This window comes from Podarcis erhardii (assembly GCF_964252035.2).
Source record: "Podarcis erhardii genome assembly, chromosome: W".
Taxonomy (NCBI): Eukaryota; Metazoa; Chordata; class Lepidosauria; order Squamata; family Lacertidae; genus Podarcis; species Podarcis erhardii.
In genome coordinates this window covers 2,575,176-2,598,451 of record NC_138506.1, presented here as the reverse complement: position 1 = coordinate 2,598,451, position 23,276 = coordinate 2,575,176, and the positions used below count along the sequence as shown (strand labels likewise).

The window sequence follows — 23,276 nt, the reverse complement described above, 5'->3', positions numbered from 1 at the left end:
AGCATCAGTCAATATTTTAAATTTTATTCTGGGCTTTTTGCCCTGCCAGACAAATTTAGAGATATCTCTTTGCCACCTCTTGAAACAATCCATCTTGTCCACAATCTGTAAAGTTTGAAACAAAAACAACAATTTTGGCAATACATTCATCTTAATAGCAGCGATCCGGCCGAACAAGGAAAGCTTCAATTTTGACCAAATTTCTAGATCTTTCTTGACTTCTATCCAGCATTTCTCATAGTTATCTTTAAATAAATTCTAATTTTTAGCCGTCATGTTAATCCCTAGGTATTTCACTTTCTTAACCACAGTTAAGTCTGTCTCCTTCTGAAACCTTTCTTTTTCCATTATTGTCAAGTTTTTCTCTAAAACCTTAGTTTTTTGTTTGTTCAATTTAAATCCTGCCACATGACCAAATTCTTGAATCAATTCTAACACCCTTTTCGTACTAGATTCTGGCTCCTGTAATGTCAACACCAAGTCATCTGCGAAAGCCTTAAGTTTATATTGTTTAGCTCCGACCCTAATTCCTTGGATCAGCTGGTCCCTTCTAATCATGTTCAAAAGCACCTCCAGGACCGAAATAAATAACAATGGAGAGATAGGGCATCCCTGTCGTGTTCCTTTTTCTATTCTGAACTCTTCTGACACCACATTATTAACTATCAATTTTGCTTTTTGTTCTGAATAAATTGCTTCTATACCATTTTCAAACCCCCGTCCCACTCCCTTAAGATTTTCCCTTAAGATTTTCCTTCATAAAATTCCAATAAATATTGTCAAAGGCCTTCTCCGCGTCAATAAAAATTAAAACTGCTTTTGTATTAATATTCGTTTGCAATAACTCCAAAATGTCAATAATGTTCCTTGTATTATCAGAAAGATGTCTGCCTGGAAGAAAGCCTGCCTGATCTTTATGTATCACTTCATTTAAAACTTTTTTTAATCTGTTAGCTAAAATATCTGCAAAGATTTTGTAATCCACATTTAAAAGGGATATGGGACGGTAGTTCTTAAGTTGTGTCTTTTCAAATTCAGATTTTGGTATTAGTGTGATGAAAGCTTCTTTCCACGACTCTGGCGCCTTCTTTCCCTCCAGAATCTCGTTGCACACCTCCTTTAATGGTTGAATTAAATAGTCTTTCAAAGTCTTGTAATACTTGGAGGTTAATCCGTCCGGTCCTGGAGATTTGCCTAGTTGCATGTTTTGAATGGCACCTTCAATTTCCTGTTCTGTTATTTTATAGTTCAATGTTGTCTTATTTTCTTGAGATATTTTTTTGTAATCCATTAATTCTTAAGAATTGATCTATCTCAGTCTCATTCTGTGGCCCCTGGGTATAGAGTTTTTTGAAGTATCTCTGGAAGCACTTTCTGATCTCCACAGGATTCTGGATGTTTTTTCCTTCCACCTCGAGATTTGTAACCGTGTTCAGCTTCTGTCTTTTTTTCAACTGCCACGCTAGCAGTTTCCCACATTTATTTGCTGATTCAAAAGTCTTTTGTCTCATTTGTTTAATTTTCCACTCAATTTCCTGATTTATCAGTTTCAGATATTGTACTTGATATAATTTAATTTCTCTCAGAATCTCCTGTGACTTTGGTTTCGATCTTAATTTTTTCTCTCCTTCTTTTATTTTCTCCAAAATTTTGTCTTTTTTCTCATTTTGGGTTCTCTTTTTTATAGCATTCTGTTGTATCAGAAACCCCCTCATGACCGCTTTACTTGCATCCCAGATTATTCTTTTTTCAACTGTAGTTTTCAAATTTACTTCAAAGTAGTCTCTCAAGGTCTTTTGGGCCTTCTTAACAATCTCTTGATCTCTTAATAAGGTGTCATTCATCTTCCATCTGAAGGAACCAGTTAATGTTAGTTTCATTTCCATCTTCACGGCGTTATGGTCGGAGCAAGTTTTGGGGCAGATTTCCACCTTTCTAGTCTTTGGTGCCAGTCCTCTAGTTATCCATATTTGGTCAATTCTAGTCCAGGTCATTTTGGCTTCAGAGAAGAAAGTCCCTTCTCTCCCTAAGGGATTTTTTGTTCTCCAAATGTCAATCAAGTCCATATTGTCAGTTAGGTCAAAAAAAGTTTTAGGTAGTCTGCCATCTTTTGTCATGTTTTGTCTTTGTGCCTTGTCCATATTTGTGGATACCACCCCATTCATATCGCCCATCATGATAATGTTGTTGTAGTCCATATAATCCAACATTGTCTCATGCAACTTCTTGTAAAATTCCGACTTCCCCTCATTTGGTGCATAAATTCCTAAAATCAAAAATTTTTCTCCTTGTATTTGAATTTCAATTGCCACAATTCTTCCTTGCTCATCTTTAAAAAGGAATTTTGGTGATAGGCTCTCTTTTGCGTAGATAACAACTCCTCTCTTCACTCTGTCAGATGAAATAAATTCTTGGCCTAACCTCTTGTTGGTTAAAACCTTCCGATGGAGCCTAATCACATGCGTTTCCTGTAAACAAATTAAGTCCAATTGTTCCTTTTTTAATATGTGAAAGATCTTCTTCCTCTTCTGGGGGGAGTTACAGCCATGAATGTTCCAACTTAATAGTTGCAGAGTCATGTTGCAGTATATCTATTTTCCTCCTACTGCTCCCAAAAGTTCTTCTCCTTTTGGCGGTGGTGTCACTTTCTCCTGCACGTCGAGACCCAAAGGTGTAAGTAATGGACTCAAGGGATCAAATCCTGAGGCTCCTGGTTCTTTTTCAGTCCCTTTCTGAAGGTCTTTTCCGTAGTCACTCAAAAAAATTTCCTTGTCTTCAACTGTTTTAATTTTAACTTTTTTCCCTCTAAAGTTAAAAGATAGTCCCTGGGGGAACTCCCATCTAAAGATGATTCCGTTGCTTCTCAGTAGTTTTACCAAATCTCCGTAGTTGGATCTGAGCTCCAGAAGATGTTTCGGGATATCCTTGTAAATTTCCACTCTAAAGTCTCGGATCTCAAGAGTCTTTTGAAAATGTGCACCCAGAATCTTGTCTCTTTCTTCTTTCGTTCTAAGGGAGATCAGGCAATCTCTTGACCTGACCTTCCTCCCTCCCTTTCCAAGTCTGAATGCACTTATAATTTTAAAGTCTTTATCCTCTTCCAAAGGCCAAAATTTTGAAAACTCTTTTGTCAGAAACTCAATTAAGTCCTCCTTTTCAAGCTCTGGGACTGACCTCAATCTCAAATTATTTTCCCTAGATTTTAGTTCAATCATAGACAGATATGCCTGGTGTTCGCCAATCTGTTTGCGCATGGGTTTAATTTCCTCTTGCACGGCCTCTACTTTCTGTTTGGCCTCCTCAGCTGTTTGACGGTTTACTGTAGTGGCTTCCAATAACTTTCCAATAGATTCTGCATTTGACCTAACTTGCTGAGTTAAATTGTTGACACTAGGTGTGTTTTGGTCAAGTTTAGATGATTGGTCCGCCACTTGCTTACTTAGGCCTTCTAATTTTTCAAAAATTTTATCTAGCACTGTAGTAAAGTCTCCTCCTGCGGCCATTCCTTCAGGCCTTGTTTGTTCTAAATCTTCCTCTTGTGCCACAGGAATAGCAGGAACAGATGACCTGCGCAGCTGTGAGATTATGCTAGTCTGTTGTGTTTTGGCTTTGCTTGATCTTGTCCTCCCTCTCATTCCACTGCTGTCTATGTGTCAAGGTCAGTCACACGGTTTGCAGTTCCCATGGAAATCCCCAAGTCCAAAGATGGAAAAATACCCCCAGTCTTTACACCACTTCAATCTTCCACTAGAGGGACACAATGTTTATCTCAAAAGTCACAATTTATACAGTCTCGAATTTACAAAATGTCCCTTCAAGTTTATAACAGTTGCAAATGTCCAGCAGACCTAACAGGTCCTCTACTTTGCAGAGTTAATCATAGAAAGTTACAATGTCTCCAAAAAGCGCGAGTTACAGTTTGACAGTTCCTGCAGCCTGACAGCTCTAGTAGCCTGGCAGCCCGATCTCCAGGGGTTCAGTCAATTAAAATATTTATAAATCCACACGGGAAGAGGGAAAGCCAAATTCTTCCTCTTCCACCTTAAAATAAGGTGAGATTCTATGTCTGATGTTCAGAAGGCAATCTTTTAAAGCGTAGTTCTAGGCAAAAGCAAACTAATCGTCGTTGCTTTGAACTTTAAACAGAGCTGGGAGACGGACTTCCTGGTTGCATCTCCCGTTTCAGTGTCCAAATTAAGCTTGTTTTTTAAAGATATAAATTTCTTAAGCTTCACCTACTCACGGTGGTCGTTTCTTAGCCAAATTGTCCCAGAAAAAAGGTCAGCGCTCACCGGCAACAGCTTTGCGGCTTCACTCCAGGGAAAGAGCGATCGACTCTCAGCACCGCGCCAACCCCGTCACCTTCCGGAGCCCCTTACGGGGTTCCTATCCAGTTTCGGGGGGCGCTAAAGGTGCCCGCTGAGTCCCACGGCCACAGGCTTCTACTGCCTGTGGTTTTCCGATGCGGGTCTCCGCTTCGCCGTAGCGGACGACCCGTTTCCACGGAGCTCCCTCTTCGCGGTTAGAAGAGGGCAGCCATTGCCGTTCGCGCCGCCTCCGGAAGTACTTTTCCTCCATTTTGAATGCAGAAGAGGACAATGGAAACAGTATCTTGCTCTTATTTCAACTAGCTGTCAAATCCGTTCTGTCAACGAACTTTCCCCAAACGTCATCTGGCAACCCGTTCCCAGTTTCAGAGCTGAGGTGATTTGATTTTCCCCTCACTCCTGCAGGCTTACTAGGTTCAAAATTCGAAGCTTCCCCCCTCTTCACCTGCCTCCAAGGGGGGTTCTGTATTTTTAACCGATGGAAATTTAATCTTTTATCAAAGGCTTTCAAAGGCTTTAGCTTGTAACGTCTTTGCTTCAGTCTATTTACAAAAGCGGAAGGCGGACTTCCTGTTTATGACCTTCCTGCTTCGGCGCCAAATTAAGATACTTAAAAATCCAATTTTTCGTTCTACTCACGGGTAGTTGTTTAAAATCCAATTGTCCACAGGAAAAAGTCAGTGCTCTCCAGCAACAGCAATGCGGCTTCACTCCGTGAAAGAAGCGGTCTATTCAAAGCACCGCGCCGCTCACCCCACGTCGCTTCGGATCCCCTAAACAGGGTTTCCCTGCGAGTAGGGGAGGCGCAAAAGGTGCCAGCCGAATCCCAGGTTCACAGGTTTCTTCCACCTGTGATTTCAATGGGTCTCCGCCTTCGCCGTGGCGGTCAGACCCTGTTTTTCACGGAGTAAGTTCCTCCCGATCGGAGGAGCTCAGCCATTGCCGGAGGCGCCAACCCGGAAGTTGAAGCATCCTGGTCTTCCATAACACCTCAGCAGTGCCACAGGCTGATAGCATCCATTCCACGCCGCATTGAGGCAGTAATTGATGCAAAAGGGGCCCAGACCAAGTACAGAGTACATATGCATGCTTCTACTTCTCATCTCTTGTTCTTTAATTGTTGCTGCCTGTGCTTAACCCATTCCCTGAAAGTTTTACTCCTCCTCCCCTCCCTTGCTTTGGCAGAAAGCTGAGGATTACGGCTACAGGCAGTCTCTGATGGGCCGACTCTGCAGACACCTGAATGGGCAAATCCAAGAAAAACACAGTGACAGGCTTCCAGTCCTGTGCTTGAGGACTCAGTACAGGATGCACCCAGAGATCTGCCTCTTCCCTTCCAATTACATCTACGACCATGCCCTGAAAACTGACCGGTGTGTAGACATCTTACTAATTTTTTTACCTTGCCTCAAGGCAACAGGCATTTCATGAAAAGGTGACCTAAGTGTGGACATCGGTTCCATATTACCCTGGAATTTTGGCTGGTGGTCAGGGATGGTGGGGGTTGTATTCCAGCAACACCTGGAGGGTCCTGCTTTAGCTCATCATATCTGGTGTGTTTGTGTGAATGAATGTACTTGCTCTGACACTACTGGTGAGTACTTAGTTGAATGAAAATTCTGTGCATGATCATAGGCCTCAAACCTGACTCTTTCCAGCAACCTAATTTGATACTTTAATTTTTTTCTTCCATTCTAACCACTTTCTTGTTCTTTCTTTTTTAATATACTGTATATTAAAAAAGATGGTGTTAAATTCCATCCATGTACAATTTTTAGTGAACGTTCCCTAATAGTTGCTGACAGAAATTTATATGGTGCTTTTGTCCATAAATTGTTCTGTTTAACCTCTTCAGTGTTTATATCCCAATTTAATTCCCACCAGCTTTTTAGATTTTGTTGGGGGCAAAATTGGTTCTCAATAAGTGTTTTGTATAAAAGGGAAATGCTATCTCTTATTACTATATTTTCATATTCTGTTAGTTTACTTGTAGCTTCATTTTTAATCTGTGTATTTGTAAGAAATGATCTCGGCTGATATCCTAACAGGCATGAAATTTGATTATTTTCTAAACGTACTTGCATTTCTGCTATTGTAAGAGGTTGTATAAGCCTCTGGATTTTTCTGTATAAGCCTCTGGATTTTTTGCCCTTCCACTGCTATTCACTGAATATGTTTGTCATGCTGTTTGAATATTCCCCTTCATGTAGAAAACGATGACATCAGGGAGAACAGTTTCTGTCATCCCCCACACCACCTCCCTGACATGCTAGTTTTCTCTATGTGGGGAACATCATGTGAATGATTATGTGACGGATAGTGTTTCCTCCTGCAGTGAAGAATTGAGCAAATAGACCTCAGCACACTGCTTTTTAAAAGCTATTATGATTTCTCATTGCATTATAGATGGACAGAAGAGAGCCGATTCTCTTTGGAATGGCCCTTCCTACCGTACCTCCTCTTTGATGTTTTGGATGGCCAGGAAGAACAGGAGAGCAAGTAAGTTTTTCATTTATTTGCTTTGTGAATTTGTAGTCACACTTTTCAAAGTGGCTAGCAGGAGTAAAATAAAGAAACAAAATTTAAAATCCCACATAAAGCCAGCACTGTTTTTTATTAATTACATTTGTTAGCTGCTTTTTACACAAACAAATCTCAAAGCAACTTAACAGATAAAAACAATGAAAACTTAAAACACAATGTGTAATTTCATACACTTCTATCATGTCACCTGTTTTCTAAAGTAAAAAGTCCCAAATGCTGCCACCTTTCCTCATAGGGGAGTCACTCCATCCCCCTCATTATTTGGGCTGCCCTTTTCCTGAACCTTTTCCTTTTTGAGGAGGCGACCAAAACTCTACATAGTATTCCAAATGCAGTCTCACTGTAGATTTGTGTAACTGCATTGTGATGTTGGCAGTTTTATTTTTCATTCCTTTCCTAATGTTCCCTAGCATAGCATTTTCACAGCTGCCACACACTGGCCATCTAATCCAGCCCTCAGAAAAAGCTAAAGAGCCCTGCTTAGCCCCCCACCCCAAGGGTCCCTCTCTCATCCTGGAGTAAGGAGCTCATGGCTGGTCTGCAATCTCTTACCATCCCCACCCTGAGCTATGAGAGTTGGGAGTCCCAACAAAAGGTGCACCACCCCGATTTAGTCCTGAACTCTATTGTAGGACAGGAATGGGGAAACCTGTTTCCCTCCCAGAGGTGCTGTTATAAACCCAGATTGTTGCTGGACTACAGGTATATGGTGTCATCCCTGCTACATTTGAAAGGTCTGCTGTGTGGTGTGGAACTCTGGCTTGGTGGACAATTTGGGTAACTTGTTGTTGTTGTTGTTGTTTAGTCGTGTCCGACTCTTTGTGACCCCATGGACCAGAGCACGCCAGGCACTCCTGTCTTCCACTGCCTCCCGCAGTTTGGTCAAACTCGTGCTGGTAGCTTCGAGAACACTGTCCAACCATCTCATCCTCTGTCGTCCCCTTCTCCTTGTGCCCTCCATCTTTCCCAACATCAGGGTCTTTTCCAGGGAGTCCTCTCTTCTTATGAGGTGGCCAAAGTATTGGAGCCTCAGCTTCACGATCTGATCTGTGGGTAACTTACCTGCCACAGATTGATTTGATCAAGAACATAAGAAGAGCTTGCTTGCTGGATCAGGCCAGAATCCCATCAAATCCCACATCCTGTCCTCACAGTGAGCAACCAGATGTCCCAATGGGAAGGCTGCAGCAATCATGATCTGGTGTTTTCCCACTTTCCACCACAATAAGAGCATGTGGCAGCTTTTGTGGCCATGTTCTCCTTAGCTGTTGGTGGGTGGGCACACTTAAGTGTTTTTTAAAAAGCTAAGATTGAAGCAATCTTTGAGGTCATCTAGCACTGTTCAGGGCACAAATATAAGATGGGGGACACCATCTCATATTACTAACAAGGCATTGTTAGTAGTATGTGTCTTAGTAGATCACAAGCTTAACATGAGTCAGCAGTGTGATGCAGCAGCAAAAAAAATATAATGATCTTCTAAACTGCATCAACAGAAGTCTAGTGTCCAGATCAAGGAAAGTAATAGTACCACTCTATTCTGCCTTGGTCAGACCACACCTGGAATACGATGTCTCGTACTGGGCACCACAATTTAAGAAGGGTGATGACAAGCTGGAACATGTGCAGAGCAGAGTGACCAAGATGATCAAGGGTCTGGACACCAAGTTTTATGAGGAACTATTGAGGGAATTTGGTATGTTTAGCCTGGTAAAGAGGAGACTGAGAGGAGATATGACCGTCATCTTCAAATATTTCAAGGGCTGTCACATGGAGGATGGAGCAAGCTTGTTTTCTCCTTCTCTGGAGGCTAGGACTCAAACCAATGGCTTCAGGTTACAATAAAGGAGACTCCAACTATATACCTGGAAGAACTTTCTGACAGTAAGAGCTGCTTGACAGTGAAATGGACTCCCTCAGGTGACTGTGGACTCTCCTTCCTTGCAGGATTTTAAGCAGAGGTTGGATGGCCATCTGTCATGAGTGCTTTAGTTGGAATTCCTGCATTGCAGGGGGGTTGGACTAGATTACCCTTGGGGTCCCTTCCAACTCTACAGTTCTTTGAGTGTATGTCCCAAAGGAACCCTAAGAGAGAGAATCTGTGATAACTTTTAAAATGAGGCACACATCCAAATACAAGGCCTTCAGCTCATCCCTTTCTCCCTCCCCTTCTATTTCTTTCTTGTTCAGTTCCTTCATTAATCTCCAGGAAGTTAAGCTGGTAATAGAATTAATGAAGTTAATTAAGAGCAAAAAGAGAGACATCAGCTTTCGCAACATTGGGATCATCACCCCATGCAGTGCTCAGAAAAGAAGGATGCTGAACCAGCTGGAGAAAGAATTTGGAGAAAATAGGTAAGAATTTCACAAGCCTTGAATGGCATTAAAATCCCTTTAACTGGGCCTCTTGATTCAGCAGAGTGTCAGTCAAGTTACTGGAGGTGAACTTTACTCTCAATTGAATCATGATTAAGTTGTTGAAATACTGCATTCAGTGTGCAATAGGCCCTCCAGATGCTGCTGGACTTCAGCTCCCATCAGTCCCAGGCAGTATGGCCTGTTGGCAGCGATGATGCGGGATACCGTCCAGCATCATCTGGAGGACCATGGGTTTCTCATTCCTGGTGTACAAAAGCACTGTAAGTATCCCCCCTGTCTTCCTCCCAAAGTGATGTCACTTGTGAGGCCTTGCATGCTGCTGAAGTACATCCCAAGCAAATGAGACTACGCTTGTGCGTAGTCACCCCTTGTTAGCCTTATCTCTCACTTCCCTGAACTTATTATTTAATAAAATAAAATCTTCCCTCTGTTGTTTCCCTGTTGCTAAAATGTATGGTACATTGTTGGTTCCCTGGGGCAGGGATCTTCCTTATTTGTTGATGGTAGTCGGTAAAGCATCTGTATACTGATAGCTCAGCACAATATCCCTGTGGGATGTAATCCATTGGTGCAGTCAAATGCAACATTCCTTTTTTTTTAAAAAAAATAATTTTTATTAATTTTACAACATAAACAAAAAACAGACAAACATAACACGACTTCCCCAAACCTCCCCTTCACTGCATCCTTATTTTAAAATTTTTTAGCAATCCTTCATCCCTTTTTATATTTAATTCTCTTTAAAGTTTTTTTTTTAAATTTCAATTTTTACAGCTGTAATTCTTTATATCCAATCCCTTGACATCTTAACATTCCGAAATTTTACAACAATTTTTAAGATAGATTTTGAATTTTTTCCAGTCTTCTTCCACTGTCTCTCTCCTCTGGTCACGGATTCTGCCGGTCATCTCTGCCAGTCCCATAAATTCAGTCACCTTGGTCTGCCATTCTTCCAGAGTAGGTAGTTCTTTAGTCTTCCAATACTTCGCCAAAAGAATTCTTGCTGCTGTTGTTGCGTACATAAAGAATGTTCTATCTTTCTTTGGAACCATTTGGCCTACCATGCCCAAGAGAAAAGCCTCCGGTTTCTTTACAAATGTCCACTTAAGGATTTTCTTAATTTCATTATAGATCATTTCCCAGTAGGCCTTAATCTTCGGGCAGGTCCACCAAAGATGATAAAAAGTTCCTTCGCATTCATTACACTTCCAGCAATTGTTATTGGGCAGATGATATATCTTTGCAAGCTTGACTGGGGTCATGTACCACCTATAGATCATTTTCATTATATTCTCTTTCAAGGCACTACATGCCGTAAATTTAATACCTGTGGTCCATAACTGCTCCCAGTCAGCAAACATAATATCATGACCAATATCTTGTGCCCACTTAATCATAGCTGATTTAACCGTTTCATCCTGTGTGTTCCATTTTAGCAGCAGATTATACATTCTAGACAGATTCTTAGTATTGGGTTCTAGCAATTCTGTTTCTAACTTTGACCTCTCCTTCTGAAATCCTAGTTTCCTGTCCTGCTTAAAGGTTTCATTAATCTGGTAATAATGTAACCAGTCTCGGACTTTAGGTTTCAATTTCTCAAAACTCTGTAGTTTCAGCTTTTCACCATCATATTCTATAATTTCACAATATTTTGGCCAATCTGAGTCCATGTTCAGTCTTTTTACCGCCTTAGCTTCCATTGGTGACAACCACCTGGGGGTTTTACTCTCTAACAAATCTTTATATCGATTCCATACATTATACAGTGCTTTCCTGACAATATGGTTTTTAAAGTTTCTATGTACCTTTACCTTGTCATACCATAACCAACAATCAAAATCTTTTCTCCATGAGTTTGAATTTCCACTGCCAGGTATCTTCCTTGCTCGTCCTTAAAGATCATTTTTGGCTCGAGTTTTTCCTTAACATAAATCACTACTCCTCTTTTCTTGACTTTGTCTGATGAAATAAATTCTAATCCTAGTCTCTTATTTGTTAAGAGTTTTCTGTGTGTCCTGGCAATGTGGGTTTCTTGTAAACAGATTACATCTAAGTGTTCTTTCTTTAAAATATGAAACACTTGACCCCTTTTTCGGGGATGGTTTAGACCATTACAATTCCAACTCAAGAGTTGCAGAGACATTTTTATTACTGGGTACCTCTTCCACCGACTGCACCAAGTTGTTGTTCCTCCTCGGTCGGTGCTTGGTTCAATCCAAATGATAGGTTTGAAATGTCCGGTATTTCCCTCTCGCTAACAGTTCCTTTCTGAAGATCCTCTAGGTTTCTTTCCAGAAAAAGTTCTTTATCCTGATTTGTTTTTATTTTGATTTTCTTCCCTTTAAAGTTGAAGGACAGCCCTTGTGGGAATTCCCATCTGAATGGGATATTGTTCTGTTTGAGTAGATCAACTAATTCTTTAAATTGAGTTCTAACCTCCAAAAAGTGTTTAGGAATATCCTTGAAGATCTGTATCTGAGAATTTTTAATGACCAAGGCCTTCTGGAAATGTAAATTCAATATTTTATCTCTTTGTTCCTTTGATCTCAGGGTGATTAAACAATCTCTTGGTTTCTTGCCTTGCTTCCTGCCAATCCGAAAGGCTGTAGTTATTACAAATTCATCTTCCTCTCCATCTAGCTCGTCATTCCAGAAATCTTGGAATTTATCTGTAAGGAATTCCCCAAGCTTGTCCTCTTCCTCTTCTGGTACCAATCTCAGTTTCAGGTTCTTGCTTTTCCTTTCCAATTCCAATAGGGCTAAAGCTGCATCATGTTCATGTACTTTTTTTGCAATAGGCGCAAATTTTCCCTTGGTTTCTTCAGCAGTGCAAATGCAACATTCCTTATTTCCCTAGCGTGGGCACAGGCAGGGGGACATCCAGTCAGGGTAACGTCCTTTTCCACTGGTGTGGAGCATCCCTCCCCTGCATGTGACCTAGGAGATGGGCATCGCTCTGGCTGACTCCATAAAAGTGCCGAGTCATGCAGCCATTTTCTCAGTCTTGTTTGTCTTGCTTCACTTGCTTTCTATTCTCTTGTTTATCTTTTGCTGCCATGCTGCTCTCCTCCATCCATTTTGTTGTCTTAATGTAATTTTGCTGTCTGCTGGCTCTCAGCCAGCAGCACATGAGTTCAGTCTCCATATGAGATGAACTCAGACTCTTTATTGTGTAACTACCAAGTAAAGCCTGCCTTTCAGGGATCAAATGAACTGAAATGTGAGTAAACATTTTGTTACTTTACTCAGAAAGACTCTTGTGTCTTTATTCTTTGAAGAGGGATTAAAGGGGACACCAGGAAAGATAAAGTCACTCAGATTTGGGAAGAGGTAGACTCCACCATGGCAGCAGGGCCGGGGCGGGAGAGTGCTAGAGTCCTGTCTAGTCAAGTTGCGTGGGATCAAGTCCAATCTGTTACCTCCGAGGATGTGGACAGGCTGCTTAGACAAGTGAAACCAACCACCTGTCTCCTTAACAGCCCATCCTGGCTCATAAAAGCAAGCCGGGAAGTGCTGGGCTGGGAGATGGGTGGTGAATGCTTTCCTCTGTGAGGGAGCCTTCCCAGACCCACTGAAAGAGGCAATTATTAAACCGCTTCTTTAAAAAGCATCTTTGGACCCAGCCCATATGGCCAACTATTGCCCAGTCTCAAAACTTCCATTCTTGGGCAAGGTGATTGAGCGGGTGGCTGTGTTAGCATTTCACTCCACCGTCGCTGCATTTGAGATTGTTGTAAATCACATGCCTGTCTGAGAAGACTATGGGAACGGAAGACAGCCTTATCTCTCTTTCGTTGTATGTACTTTGGACTGTACTTTCACTTCTTCTGTTCTCTCGGAAAAGAACGGACACCATTATGCTGTAGTCTGTATATAGAGTGTAATAAATAGTAGCTTAGATCTACAATGTCCCACGCTTGTTGCTGTGTTATGCCAGAAGATTAGTGTGCATATGCCAGCTGGTATATGTCGCTGAGTTCCCTGGAGATGAAGGGAGATGCCTTTTCCAGTGCTGCACACATCGGAGGATGCTCGGAGATATGAGGGCTTGCAGGCATCCCCAGGGCGTTTTCCTTTTTTTCTATTTTTTTTTTATTGGTTTTCACAATATTATAAACAAACAAACACAACAAACATAAATCATAGCCTTATTGAAAATTACACTTATTAACTTTGTTAAGTGACTTCCTCGCTTCCCCTTGGTTGAATTTCATTGCATGTCCTTTTAACGGTTTTCCAAATCCCAATTCTTATGAAATTTAACTTCAACATTAACATCCTTAAATCCTCACCTTATGGAATTAAACATATTAATTCATCACTTAACATAAATAAAATCCTAAGCCAATCAAGTATCTGCAAGCTGTTTTCAGTTAATTTAACTTAACAAATTTAACTATATAATCATTAAATTAAATCCACTCTTCCTGATACTCCTCCTCCTTCTGGTCGCAGACTCTTCCGGTTAGGTTGGCTAGCTCCAAAAAATCCATCATCTTCATCTGCCATTCTTCTATCATTGGTAATTCTTGGGTTTTCCACTTTTTAGCTAACAAAATACGAGCAGCAGTTGTGGCATACAAAAATAATTTAACATCTTTCTTGGGCAATTCCAAACCTGTTATTCCAAGAAGAAAGGTCTCTGGTTTCTTTATAAATGTATATTTCAACATTTTTTTCAATTCATTATAAATCTTTTCCCAGAAGTCTTTCACCTTGGGACAGGTCCACCACATATGATAAAAGGTTCCTTCCTTTTCTTTACATTTCCAACATATATTGTCACAATTATGATATATCTTTGCTAATTTTACAGGAGTCAAATACCATCTATACATCATTTTCATTATATTTTCCTTTAACAGAGTACATGCGGTGAACTTGACCCCTTTCTTCCACAATCTTTCCCAGTCCTCAAACATTATATTATTTTCTTCATCTCTTGCCCAATCTATCACCACAGATTTAACTTGTTCATCTTTTGTGTGCCACTCCAACAATAGCTTGTACATTTTAGATAAATTTTTATCTTTAGTATCCAACAACTCAGTCTCCAACTTAGATTTTTCATAAGCAAAACCATTTTTCTTATCCAATTTATACAATTCATTGATCTGGTGGTAATGTAACCAAGTTTAGCTTATCTTTAACTTGATCAAATGGTTTTAATTTGTAACCTCCTCCTTCTTCTATTAATAAATCATAATATCTCAACCATTTGGTGTCCATATTTAGTTTTTTCTGGGCCTTTGCCTTCATTGGTGAAAGCCATCTGGGCGTCTTTCTTTCTAAGAGTTCTTTATATTTTATACAAACATTATACAACGATTTCCTAATTGCATGGTTTTTAAATGCATTATGGGCCTTTGATGGTCTGGACAAAATATAAGGACTTATTGGAGAGTAAGACTCCGAGGTGGCTCTCACCGGTGGAGGCCAAGGCACGTAAGAGACTTAACATGGAAGCCTACTGGCCTAAATATTGGGAAATAATTGAAAAAATTGGAGACAATTGGAGGTTGCTGAGCTTGGAAAAATTGAAAAACAAGGTGCGAGATTGGTTGCACTATGCTCAAATCCAGGAGGTTTTTAAAGTGGATAAAAAGGTTGGATTCCAGGTGGAAAAATCGAAATTAGAGACAGAACTGTTAGAGCCAAAAAATAAACTACTTTCGAGAATGTATAATTTGCTGCTTAAATGGAATACACAGGACGAGACAGTCAAATCCGCCATGATAAAATGGGCACAGGACTTGGGGCACAACATTATGTTTGAAGACTGGGAAAGGTTATGGAACACCGGAATGAAATTTACGGCATGTAGTGCCTTGAAGGAAAATATTATGAAAATGATATACCGGTGGTACATGACCCCAGTCAAGCTTGCTAAGATATATCACCTGTCTGACAATAAATGTTGGAAATGTAAAGAGGCGGAAGGGACATTCTTCCATCTCTGGTGGACTTGCCCGAAAGTGAAGGCCTTTTGGGAGATGATTCATAATGAACTAAAAAAGGTACTTAGATTTACCTTACCTAAGAAACCGGAGGCCTTTCTTCTGGGCATTGTGGACCAGAGAGTACTTAAGAAAGATAGAATTTTTTTTATGTATGCTACCACAGCAGCAAGGGTCCTGATTGCTAAGCATTGGAAGACACAAGATTTACCCACGCTGGAGGAATGGCAGACGCAGTTGATGGACTATATGGAACTGGCCGAAATGACTGGCAGAATCCGAGACTTGGGAGAAGAAACAATCGAGGAGGACTGGGAAAAATTTAAAGACTATTTGAAAAAACATTACAAGTTGTATGAATGTTAAAAAATGCACTTTTTAGAAATTCTAGCTTCAGCAATTGTAAATTAATGAAATGGAAATTAAGGTACAAGAAGTCAGAGGTGGAATAATGAAATAACTTTATTGTGTTTAAGCTAAAACGTATAAGATTTGGGTTACAACAGTTTTGAAACTAGGCAACATAATAAAATGAAAGATACAATAAGCTTTGAAATAAGTTAACAAATTGCTGATGTTTTGTATTACAGAGAACGCAGGGTTTGGAGGATGTGGGGAAGTCCAATAGATGTGCTGGAAAAAAGGATTATGGAAATTTGTAATTTCTCTACTTTATTTATATCTGTCTTTATCTCTTTTTTCTGTATTTCATAAACTTAATAAAAATATTATAAAAAAAAATAAAATGCATTATGGGCCTTTACCTTGTCATACCATAAATATGCATGCCAACCGAACACATTGTTGAATCCCTCCAAATCTAATAGATCTGTGTCTTCTAGTTGCATCCATTCTTTAATCCAGCAAAGTGCAGCAGCTTCAAAATAGATTTTTAAATCTGGCGGGGAAAATCCCCCTCTTTCTTTAGAATCCGTAACTAATTTATATTTAATTCTGGGTTTCCTCCCTTGCCAGATAAATCTAGAGAGTGCTTTCTGCCATTCTTTAAAGCATTTCAAATTATCTATAATTGGGAGGGCTTGCAACAGGAAGAGCATCTTTGGCAGCACATTCATCTTAATCACAGAAATCCGGCCCATTAATGACAATTTTAAATTTGACCATATCTTCAAATCTCTCTTAATTTCATTCCATAATTTCTCATAATTATCTTTGTACAAGTTCAGATTTTTCCCAGACAGGTTCACGCCCAAATATTTAACTTTTTTCACAAAATCTAGGCCCGTTTTTTCTTGTAGTATTTTCCTTTCTTCATTATCCAGATTTTTCTCAATTACTTTGGTCTTGCTCTTGTTTAATTTAAATCCTGCTACCTGACCAAACTCTTGTATCAGCTCCAGTGCTTTGACTGCACTGGAATCTGGATCTTGTAATGTCAGAACTAGATCATCAGCAAAGGCTTTTAATTTATATTGTTTCAAACCTACTGTAATACCTTTGACTTGTTCATCTTTTCTAATCATAGACCTCCAGGACTGAAATAAACAACAGAGGGGAAAGTGGGCACCCTTGCCTGGTTCCTTTCTCAATTCTAATTTCCTCTGAAACCACATTATTTACAATAATTTTGGCTTTTTGTTCTAGATAGATCGCTTTAATACCATTTAAAAAATCATGACCTATCCCCATACTCTCTAAATTATGTAACATAAAACTCCAAGAAACATTGTCAAAGGCTTTCTCTGCGTCAATAAACATTAACATTGCTTTACAACTCTTTCTTTCTTCTAACTTTTCCAAAAAATCTACAACATTTCTAATGTTGTCTTTCATATGTCTTCCAGGCAGAAATCCTGCCTGGTCTTTATGAATATACTCAGATAAAACCTGCTTCAGCCTGTTGGCCAGTATGTTTGCAAAAATTTTATAATCCACATTGAGTAGGGAGATTGGTCTGTAGTTTTTAACATTGGATCTATCTTGACCCTGTTTAGGAATCAGAGTAATATGCTGTATTTTTCGCTCGATAACACGCACCTGACCATAACACGCATGTAGTTTTTAGAGGAGGAAAACAAGAAAAAAAATATTCTACACGAAACAGTGGATGTATGATTTTTGTGGTTCATGCTGTGGCCACAGACATGTGATCTGATGGTGAATTTGGGGTGACCCAGTGCAAAAATCCTGAGGATCCATGTGGATCTGTGCTTTGTAACCACGTTTTAAGTGGGGAGGGAAGGAAAAGAACTCAATGGACAAGGAGCACGCGTGGAGCAAGCTCTGCTTCTCTCCCTCCTCCTCCCCTCCTTAGCAAGCTGAAAAACTTTGCTGCAGGGACAGAGAGCCTGCTTGCTTTAAAGGAGCCTACTGGACAGGAGCCACTTACACGAGCTGAAAATCTTTCCTGCTATTTCCAGCAAAGCGGGACGAGATACAGAGAGCCTGCTTGCTTTAAAGGAGCCAACCGTACAGGAGCCGTCCCCTCCCCTCCCCTCCCGCTTTGCTCCTTTAAAGAAGCAGGCACTCTGTCCCTCTCTCCTCCCCATTCAGCGGCTCTTCTCCCGCTGGAAACCACGGAGGAGGGAAGCATTCGCTCTGTAACATGCACAGACATTTCCCCTTACCTTCTAGGAGGAAAAAAATGCGTGTAATGGAGCGAAAACTACGGTAAGCTTGCTTCCAGGTTTCAGGTGCTTTGCCCCCTCCCAAAATCGAATTAGATACTTCTACCAGAGGTGGAATGAGCCAGTCTTTCAATGTCTTATAATATTTCGCTGATAGACCATCAGGTCCTGGTGTCTTGCCAAGTTGCATTGAATTTATTGCCTGTTCCACTTCCTGGTTTGTAATTACACCTTTTAGTAGATTCTTTTTATCCTCCGGAATCTGTTGCAACCCATTAGTCTTTATAAATTGCTCGATTTTCCCTATATCTTCTTTATCCTTTTTATACAGTTGTTTATAATATTTGTAAAAGCATTTTCTAATGTCTGCAGGGTTCTCTACAGCAGTGTTTCCCAACCTTGGGCCTCCAGCTGTTTTTGGACTACAATTCCCATCATCCCTTGCCACTGGTCTTGCTAGTCAGGGATGATGGGAGTTGTAGTTCAAAAACAGCTGGAGGCCCAAGGTTGGGAAACACTGCTCTACAGATTTTCCTTCTGCATCAATGTTTGTAATAGTACTTTGTTTTTGTCTCTTCTTTAGTTGCCAGGCTAATAATTTCCCACATTTATTTGCAGATTCAAAATTTCTTTGTCTCATCCTTCTTATCTTCCATTCAATTTCTTGATTTACTAACTGTGAATATTGAACCTGTAGGGCTTTAATTTCTTTTTGGATCTGCAAATTCTTTGGGTTTCCTCTAAGCTTCTTCTCTTTATCGTTTAGTTGTTCCATAATTTTATCTTTTGTCTCATTCTGTGACTTTCTCCTAATTGCGTTTTGTTGTATCAGAAACCCTCTCATTACCGCTTTGCTGGCCTCCCAAATAACCCTTATTTCCATTCCTTGATTCATATTAAGTTCAAAATAATCCTTTAGGGTTTTTTGGGCCTTATTAACAATTAATGAACTTCTCAACAGATCATCATTCAGTTGCCATCTGAAGGAGCCTCCCCAGGGCGTTTTCCAACAGGTTGCGGAACCACTCCAGGCACGCCTGGAGGATGCGGACCATTTGGATCCCTTCCATTTGCGATTCAGGCTTCATCATGGGACTGAAACTGCCTTGGTCGTGCTGGTTGATGATCTCCGGCAGGCTAGGGACAGAGGTGAAAGCTGTTTCCTAGTTCTGCTGGATCTCTCAGCGGCCTTTGATACCATCGACCACGACATCCTTCTGGGCCATCTTGAGGGGCTGGGAGCTGGGGGCACTGTTACACGGTGGTTCCGCTCCTTCCTCCTGGGCCGTGTTCAGAAAGTGGAGTTAAGGGATGGATGTTCGGACCCCTGGGCTCTCACTTGTGGGGTGCCTCAGGGTTCCGTCCTCTCCCCCATGTTTTCTAACATCTATCTGAAGCCTCTGGGAGAGATCATCAGGGAGTTTGGGCTATGTGTTCACCAGTATGCGAATGTTACCCAGCTCTACCTCTCTTCCAAATCAGAACCAGTGAAGGCAGTGAAGGTCTTGTGTGAGTGTCTGGAGGTGGTTGCAGGATGGGTGGCGGCTAACAGATTGAGGCTGAATTCTGACAAGACAGAAGTACTGTTTGGGGGGGACAGGGGGCAGGTGGGTGTGGAGGACTCCCTGGTTCTGAATGATGCAACTGTGCCCCTGAAGGACCAGATGCGCAGCCTGGGAGTCATTTTGAACTCACAGCTGTCCATGGAGGCGCAGGTCAGTTCTGTGTCCAGGGCGGCTGTCTACCAACTCCACCTGGTATGCAGGCTGAGACCCTACCTGCCCGCGGACTGTCTCGCCAGAGCGGTGCATGCTCTAGTTATCTCCCGCTTGAACTATTGCAATGCGCTCTACATGGGGCTACCTTTGAAGGTGACCCGGAAACTGCAATTCATCCAGAATGCGGCAGCTAGACTGGTGACTGGGAGTGGCCGCCAGGAGCATATAACACCAGTCTTTTTTTTCTTTCTTTTTTTCGATTTTTTTTTATTAACAATTTCAACATAGCAAATTATCAAAACAAATCATCTTCCTTATTCCCCCCCATTTTTCCCCTCCCCCCTCCCCAACAAACCCTCCCCCCCTCCCCCCCACGACTTCCCTCAGCTCCTCTCTGATTTCTCATCCAGTGTTAACTTTCGCATATTATAAAACTGTATACATCCTTATATTATCTATCTTCTATGTTATCCCTCAATAAATTTGTGTATGTTTATTCAAAACCTGCCAGGGAGTCCAATTCATTTTGTTGTTTTTTTAGGTAATTTTCTTTCAAAAGAGAACAGTCTGTAAATTTTAAATCTATTCTCTACAATTTAACCCAATCTTCAAATTGTATATTATGTCCTATATCTTGTGCCCATTTGATCATGACCGATTTCACCTCATCTTTTGTTTCCCATTCTAGCAGAATACTATATGCACCGTTCAGCAACTTCACTTTTCCTTCTATCATTTCCTTTTGAAATCTAGAAGTAGTATAACTAAATCCTTTCTTGTTGTCTTCTTTGTATATCTTGTGTAATTGCCTGTAATGTAACTGTCAGAGCTGCCTCTAGGTCCCAGCTCACAGAGGACCAACGCTAGGCTGTCTTAATGTACAAAAGTCTTTATTGAAGTTCAGTTTCCATTTCAAAGCCGCAGCGTGCAGCCCTACGTCTTAAACCCTAGATCGGCGAAGTCCCGTCTGAGTCTCCTCCCCTCTGACACCAGTTTAAGATCCTAGCCCTGCTCCACCTTTTCCGCTGCTCTCTCCTCCTCTGGGTCCTCCTGCCCGCTGGGGCATTGCCCTTTCTGGACTCTTCCGACGCTGAGTCGCTTAGCTCCTCCCCCTGCCTCCGGCGGGCTTTAGGACCCGGTTCCCAATCCTCATTCTCTGCTGTCCCGCGCTCCTGTACATTTGAACTTGCCTCTCGCGCCAACCCAGTGACCTTTCTCCTAACCGTTACACTACTTCTGTCACTGCTTCCCTCTTCCGGGATACTGGCCGGATCTGACCTCCCCTCCGTTGTCCGACTCTCCGATGGAGGCGTGGTCAGCTCTGCCTCGTCTTCTCTCCCTGGTGGGGAATGCACTGGCCCCGATACTTGGGACCCTTCCCCCCCACTCTGCTCTGGTGGGGAAGCTGGTCCTGATTTCCAACTACTGCTCTGGGAGTCCCTGCTGCCCCCTTGCTCCTGGGGCGTTCCCCTTGGGAACCCCCTACCCCTGGCCACTGGCGCCCCCTTCTGTGAATCTTCCGATTTGCTGGAGAGGCTCATGGAATCCCTCGGGCCACTGTCATCTCCTACGCTCCCCTCGGATTCCTCCCCCTCGCTCTCCATTTCCTCCCCCTCCTGTGCTTCTGCTCCTGAGCCCCTGACAGTAACCAACTCTGAAAATGATCTTTTATTTCCTCATACTCTTTTAGCTTCCATTTTCCTTCTCGGTCCTTTAGTAAATCACTGTATGTAAGCCATTTTCCTTTTTTACCAAGTGGCTTGAGCAGCAAAGCTTCAAGTGCTGAGAGCCACCAAGGTGTCTTCTGTTCTATTAAATCTTTATATCTCTCCCAAACCCTCATTAATGATTTCCTAATTATATGATTATAAAATCCTTTATGTACTTTTCCTTTCCCATACCATAGATATGCATGCCATCCGAATCTATTATCATGACCTTCCAAATCCAATGCTTCTTGCTTTTCCAGCTTTATCCAGTCCCTAATCCATACCAAACATGCAGCCTCATAATACAATTTAAGGTATGGGAGGGCAGGCCAAACCGCCTCTTTCTTTTGTATCTGTAAGTAACTGTAATGGTTGTAAGGGGGTTACTTGTGCATAAATTGCCTTCAGTTTAGTCAGTTTGTTTGCTCAACCATGTTTAGGGTTAGAGCTCGCCCTCCGTGACCTGTTAGTCACTTGCAGAATCCGTCAGTGGGCGTTTCTTGAACCTCTTCCAGCATAAAAGCTGTTTGACCCCAAGTCTCCTCCTATGTTCCCTGCGCAGAACGCGTCTGCGCAAGTGAGGGGAAGGCAGGGGCGTGCCAGCGCTCTCTCCACTAGATTCGGGTGAAGGGTCTTGGAGCCCTGTCACCAATTCCTCCATCTCCCTCTCATGTCTATTGGTGTTACGCTGAATTCCTTCCCCCCTGCTGGTCCCCTCTCCGGCATCGCTCTGGAGCCCTGCCTCCACCTCTCGCTCTGCTCGCTCTGATGTCAGTTCCCTGACATCCACCTCCCTCCCAGGACCCCCTCCACCCCCGGCCTGACCCTGTGATGTGACCTTGTCCGCTTCTTCAGCTGACGATGCAGGGAATCCCCAAAAGGAGCTGCTGTCGTCGTCCGAGAACTCAAACCCAGCTTCCCACCCGTTCCGATTCCTCACGGGAGGGGCTTCCCAATCTGATTCCTCCTCTCCTGACGATTCTCCTCCTTCCTCTGGGGAAGCTGGAAAACCCACAAAATCCTCCTCCTCCTCATCGGTGGTGGCAAATTGCTCCTCCCAGAATCGCTCCAGGGGTTTGGGCTTCCTCGGATACCTGTTGTGGAACTCTTCCACCAGATATTCATCATCTATTTCCCCCGCGGGAACCCACGTGTTTTCTGACTCGGTTTCCCCCTCCCAAGCTACTAGGTAATCCACCTGCCGCCCCTGCCAGCACGAATCCAGGATCTCCATTACCTGGTGGTGGTGTTCCCTCTCTTCCAGTTGTGGGTGTGTGAGCCCTTCCCCTCCTACCCCCCGGACCCTCCGCTCCCCCCTGTACGGTGAGAGCAGTGACCTATGAAATACCGGGTGGATTTTCATGCTGTCTGGCAACTTGAGCCAGAATGCCACCGGGTTCACTTGGTGTGTCACCTCAAATGGTCCCAGCCGTATTGGCCTCAGCTTCTTACACCCGCCCTTGAAGGGTAAGCCTTGTGTGGATAACCACACCCGGTCCCCCACCCTAATGGTCTCCCCTTCACGGCAGCGTTTGTCTGCTTGTCTCTTGTACGCCTCCTTGGCCCTTTCCAGATTCATCTTAAGCTGCTGGTGCAGGGCTTCCATTTCTTCCACGAACTGCTCTGCGGCGGGCACGCTCCCCCCTTCCTCCCCCCTCCCGGGAAAGGCCCTGGGGTGACACCCATAATTAGCCAAGAACGGGCTCATCCCCGTGGACACATGCTCCGCATTGTTATATGCAAACTCTGCCAGTGCTAGCTTTTCTACCCAATCGTTCTGTCTCTCGTTGACGTAACAGCGTAGATATTGCTGTAAAATGCTGTTCGCCCTCTCTGCTTTCCCGTTAGTTTCCGGGTGCCTCACCGTCGAGAATCCCACCTCCACCTGCAATAAGTTCATAAGCCTCCTCCAAAACCTCGAGGTAAATTGTTTCCCTCGGTCAGAGATAACCCTCGAAGGAGCCCCATGCAACCTGAAGATGTGATTCATGAACAACTGGGCGGTTTCCTCTGCAGTCACTGCATGAGAGCACGCTATGAAATGGCACATTTT

General features: G+C 42.4%; 1 protein-coding gene across 1 annotated transcript in view; it reads left to right on the top strand.

Moving 5' to 3' along the window:
* The window catches only part of LOC309333205 (putative helicase senataxin), a 139,556-nt gene that overhangs the window by 102,714 nt on the left and 13,566 nt on the right, over positions 1 to 23,276 (top strand). Inside the window, exons 12-14 of the mRNA XM_081846609.1 lie at positions 5,514 to 5,701; positions 6,735 to 6,827; positions 9,063 to 9,227. Coding sequence (XP_081702735.1) covers positions 5,514 to 5,701; positions 6,735 to 6,827; positions 9,063 to 9,227 — 446 coding nt within the window. The remainder of the gene's footprint in view (positions 1 to 5,513; positions 5,702 to 6,734; positions 6,828 to 9,062; positions 9,228 to 23,276) is intronic.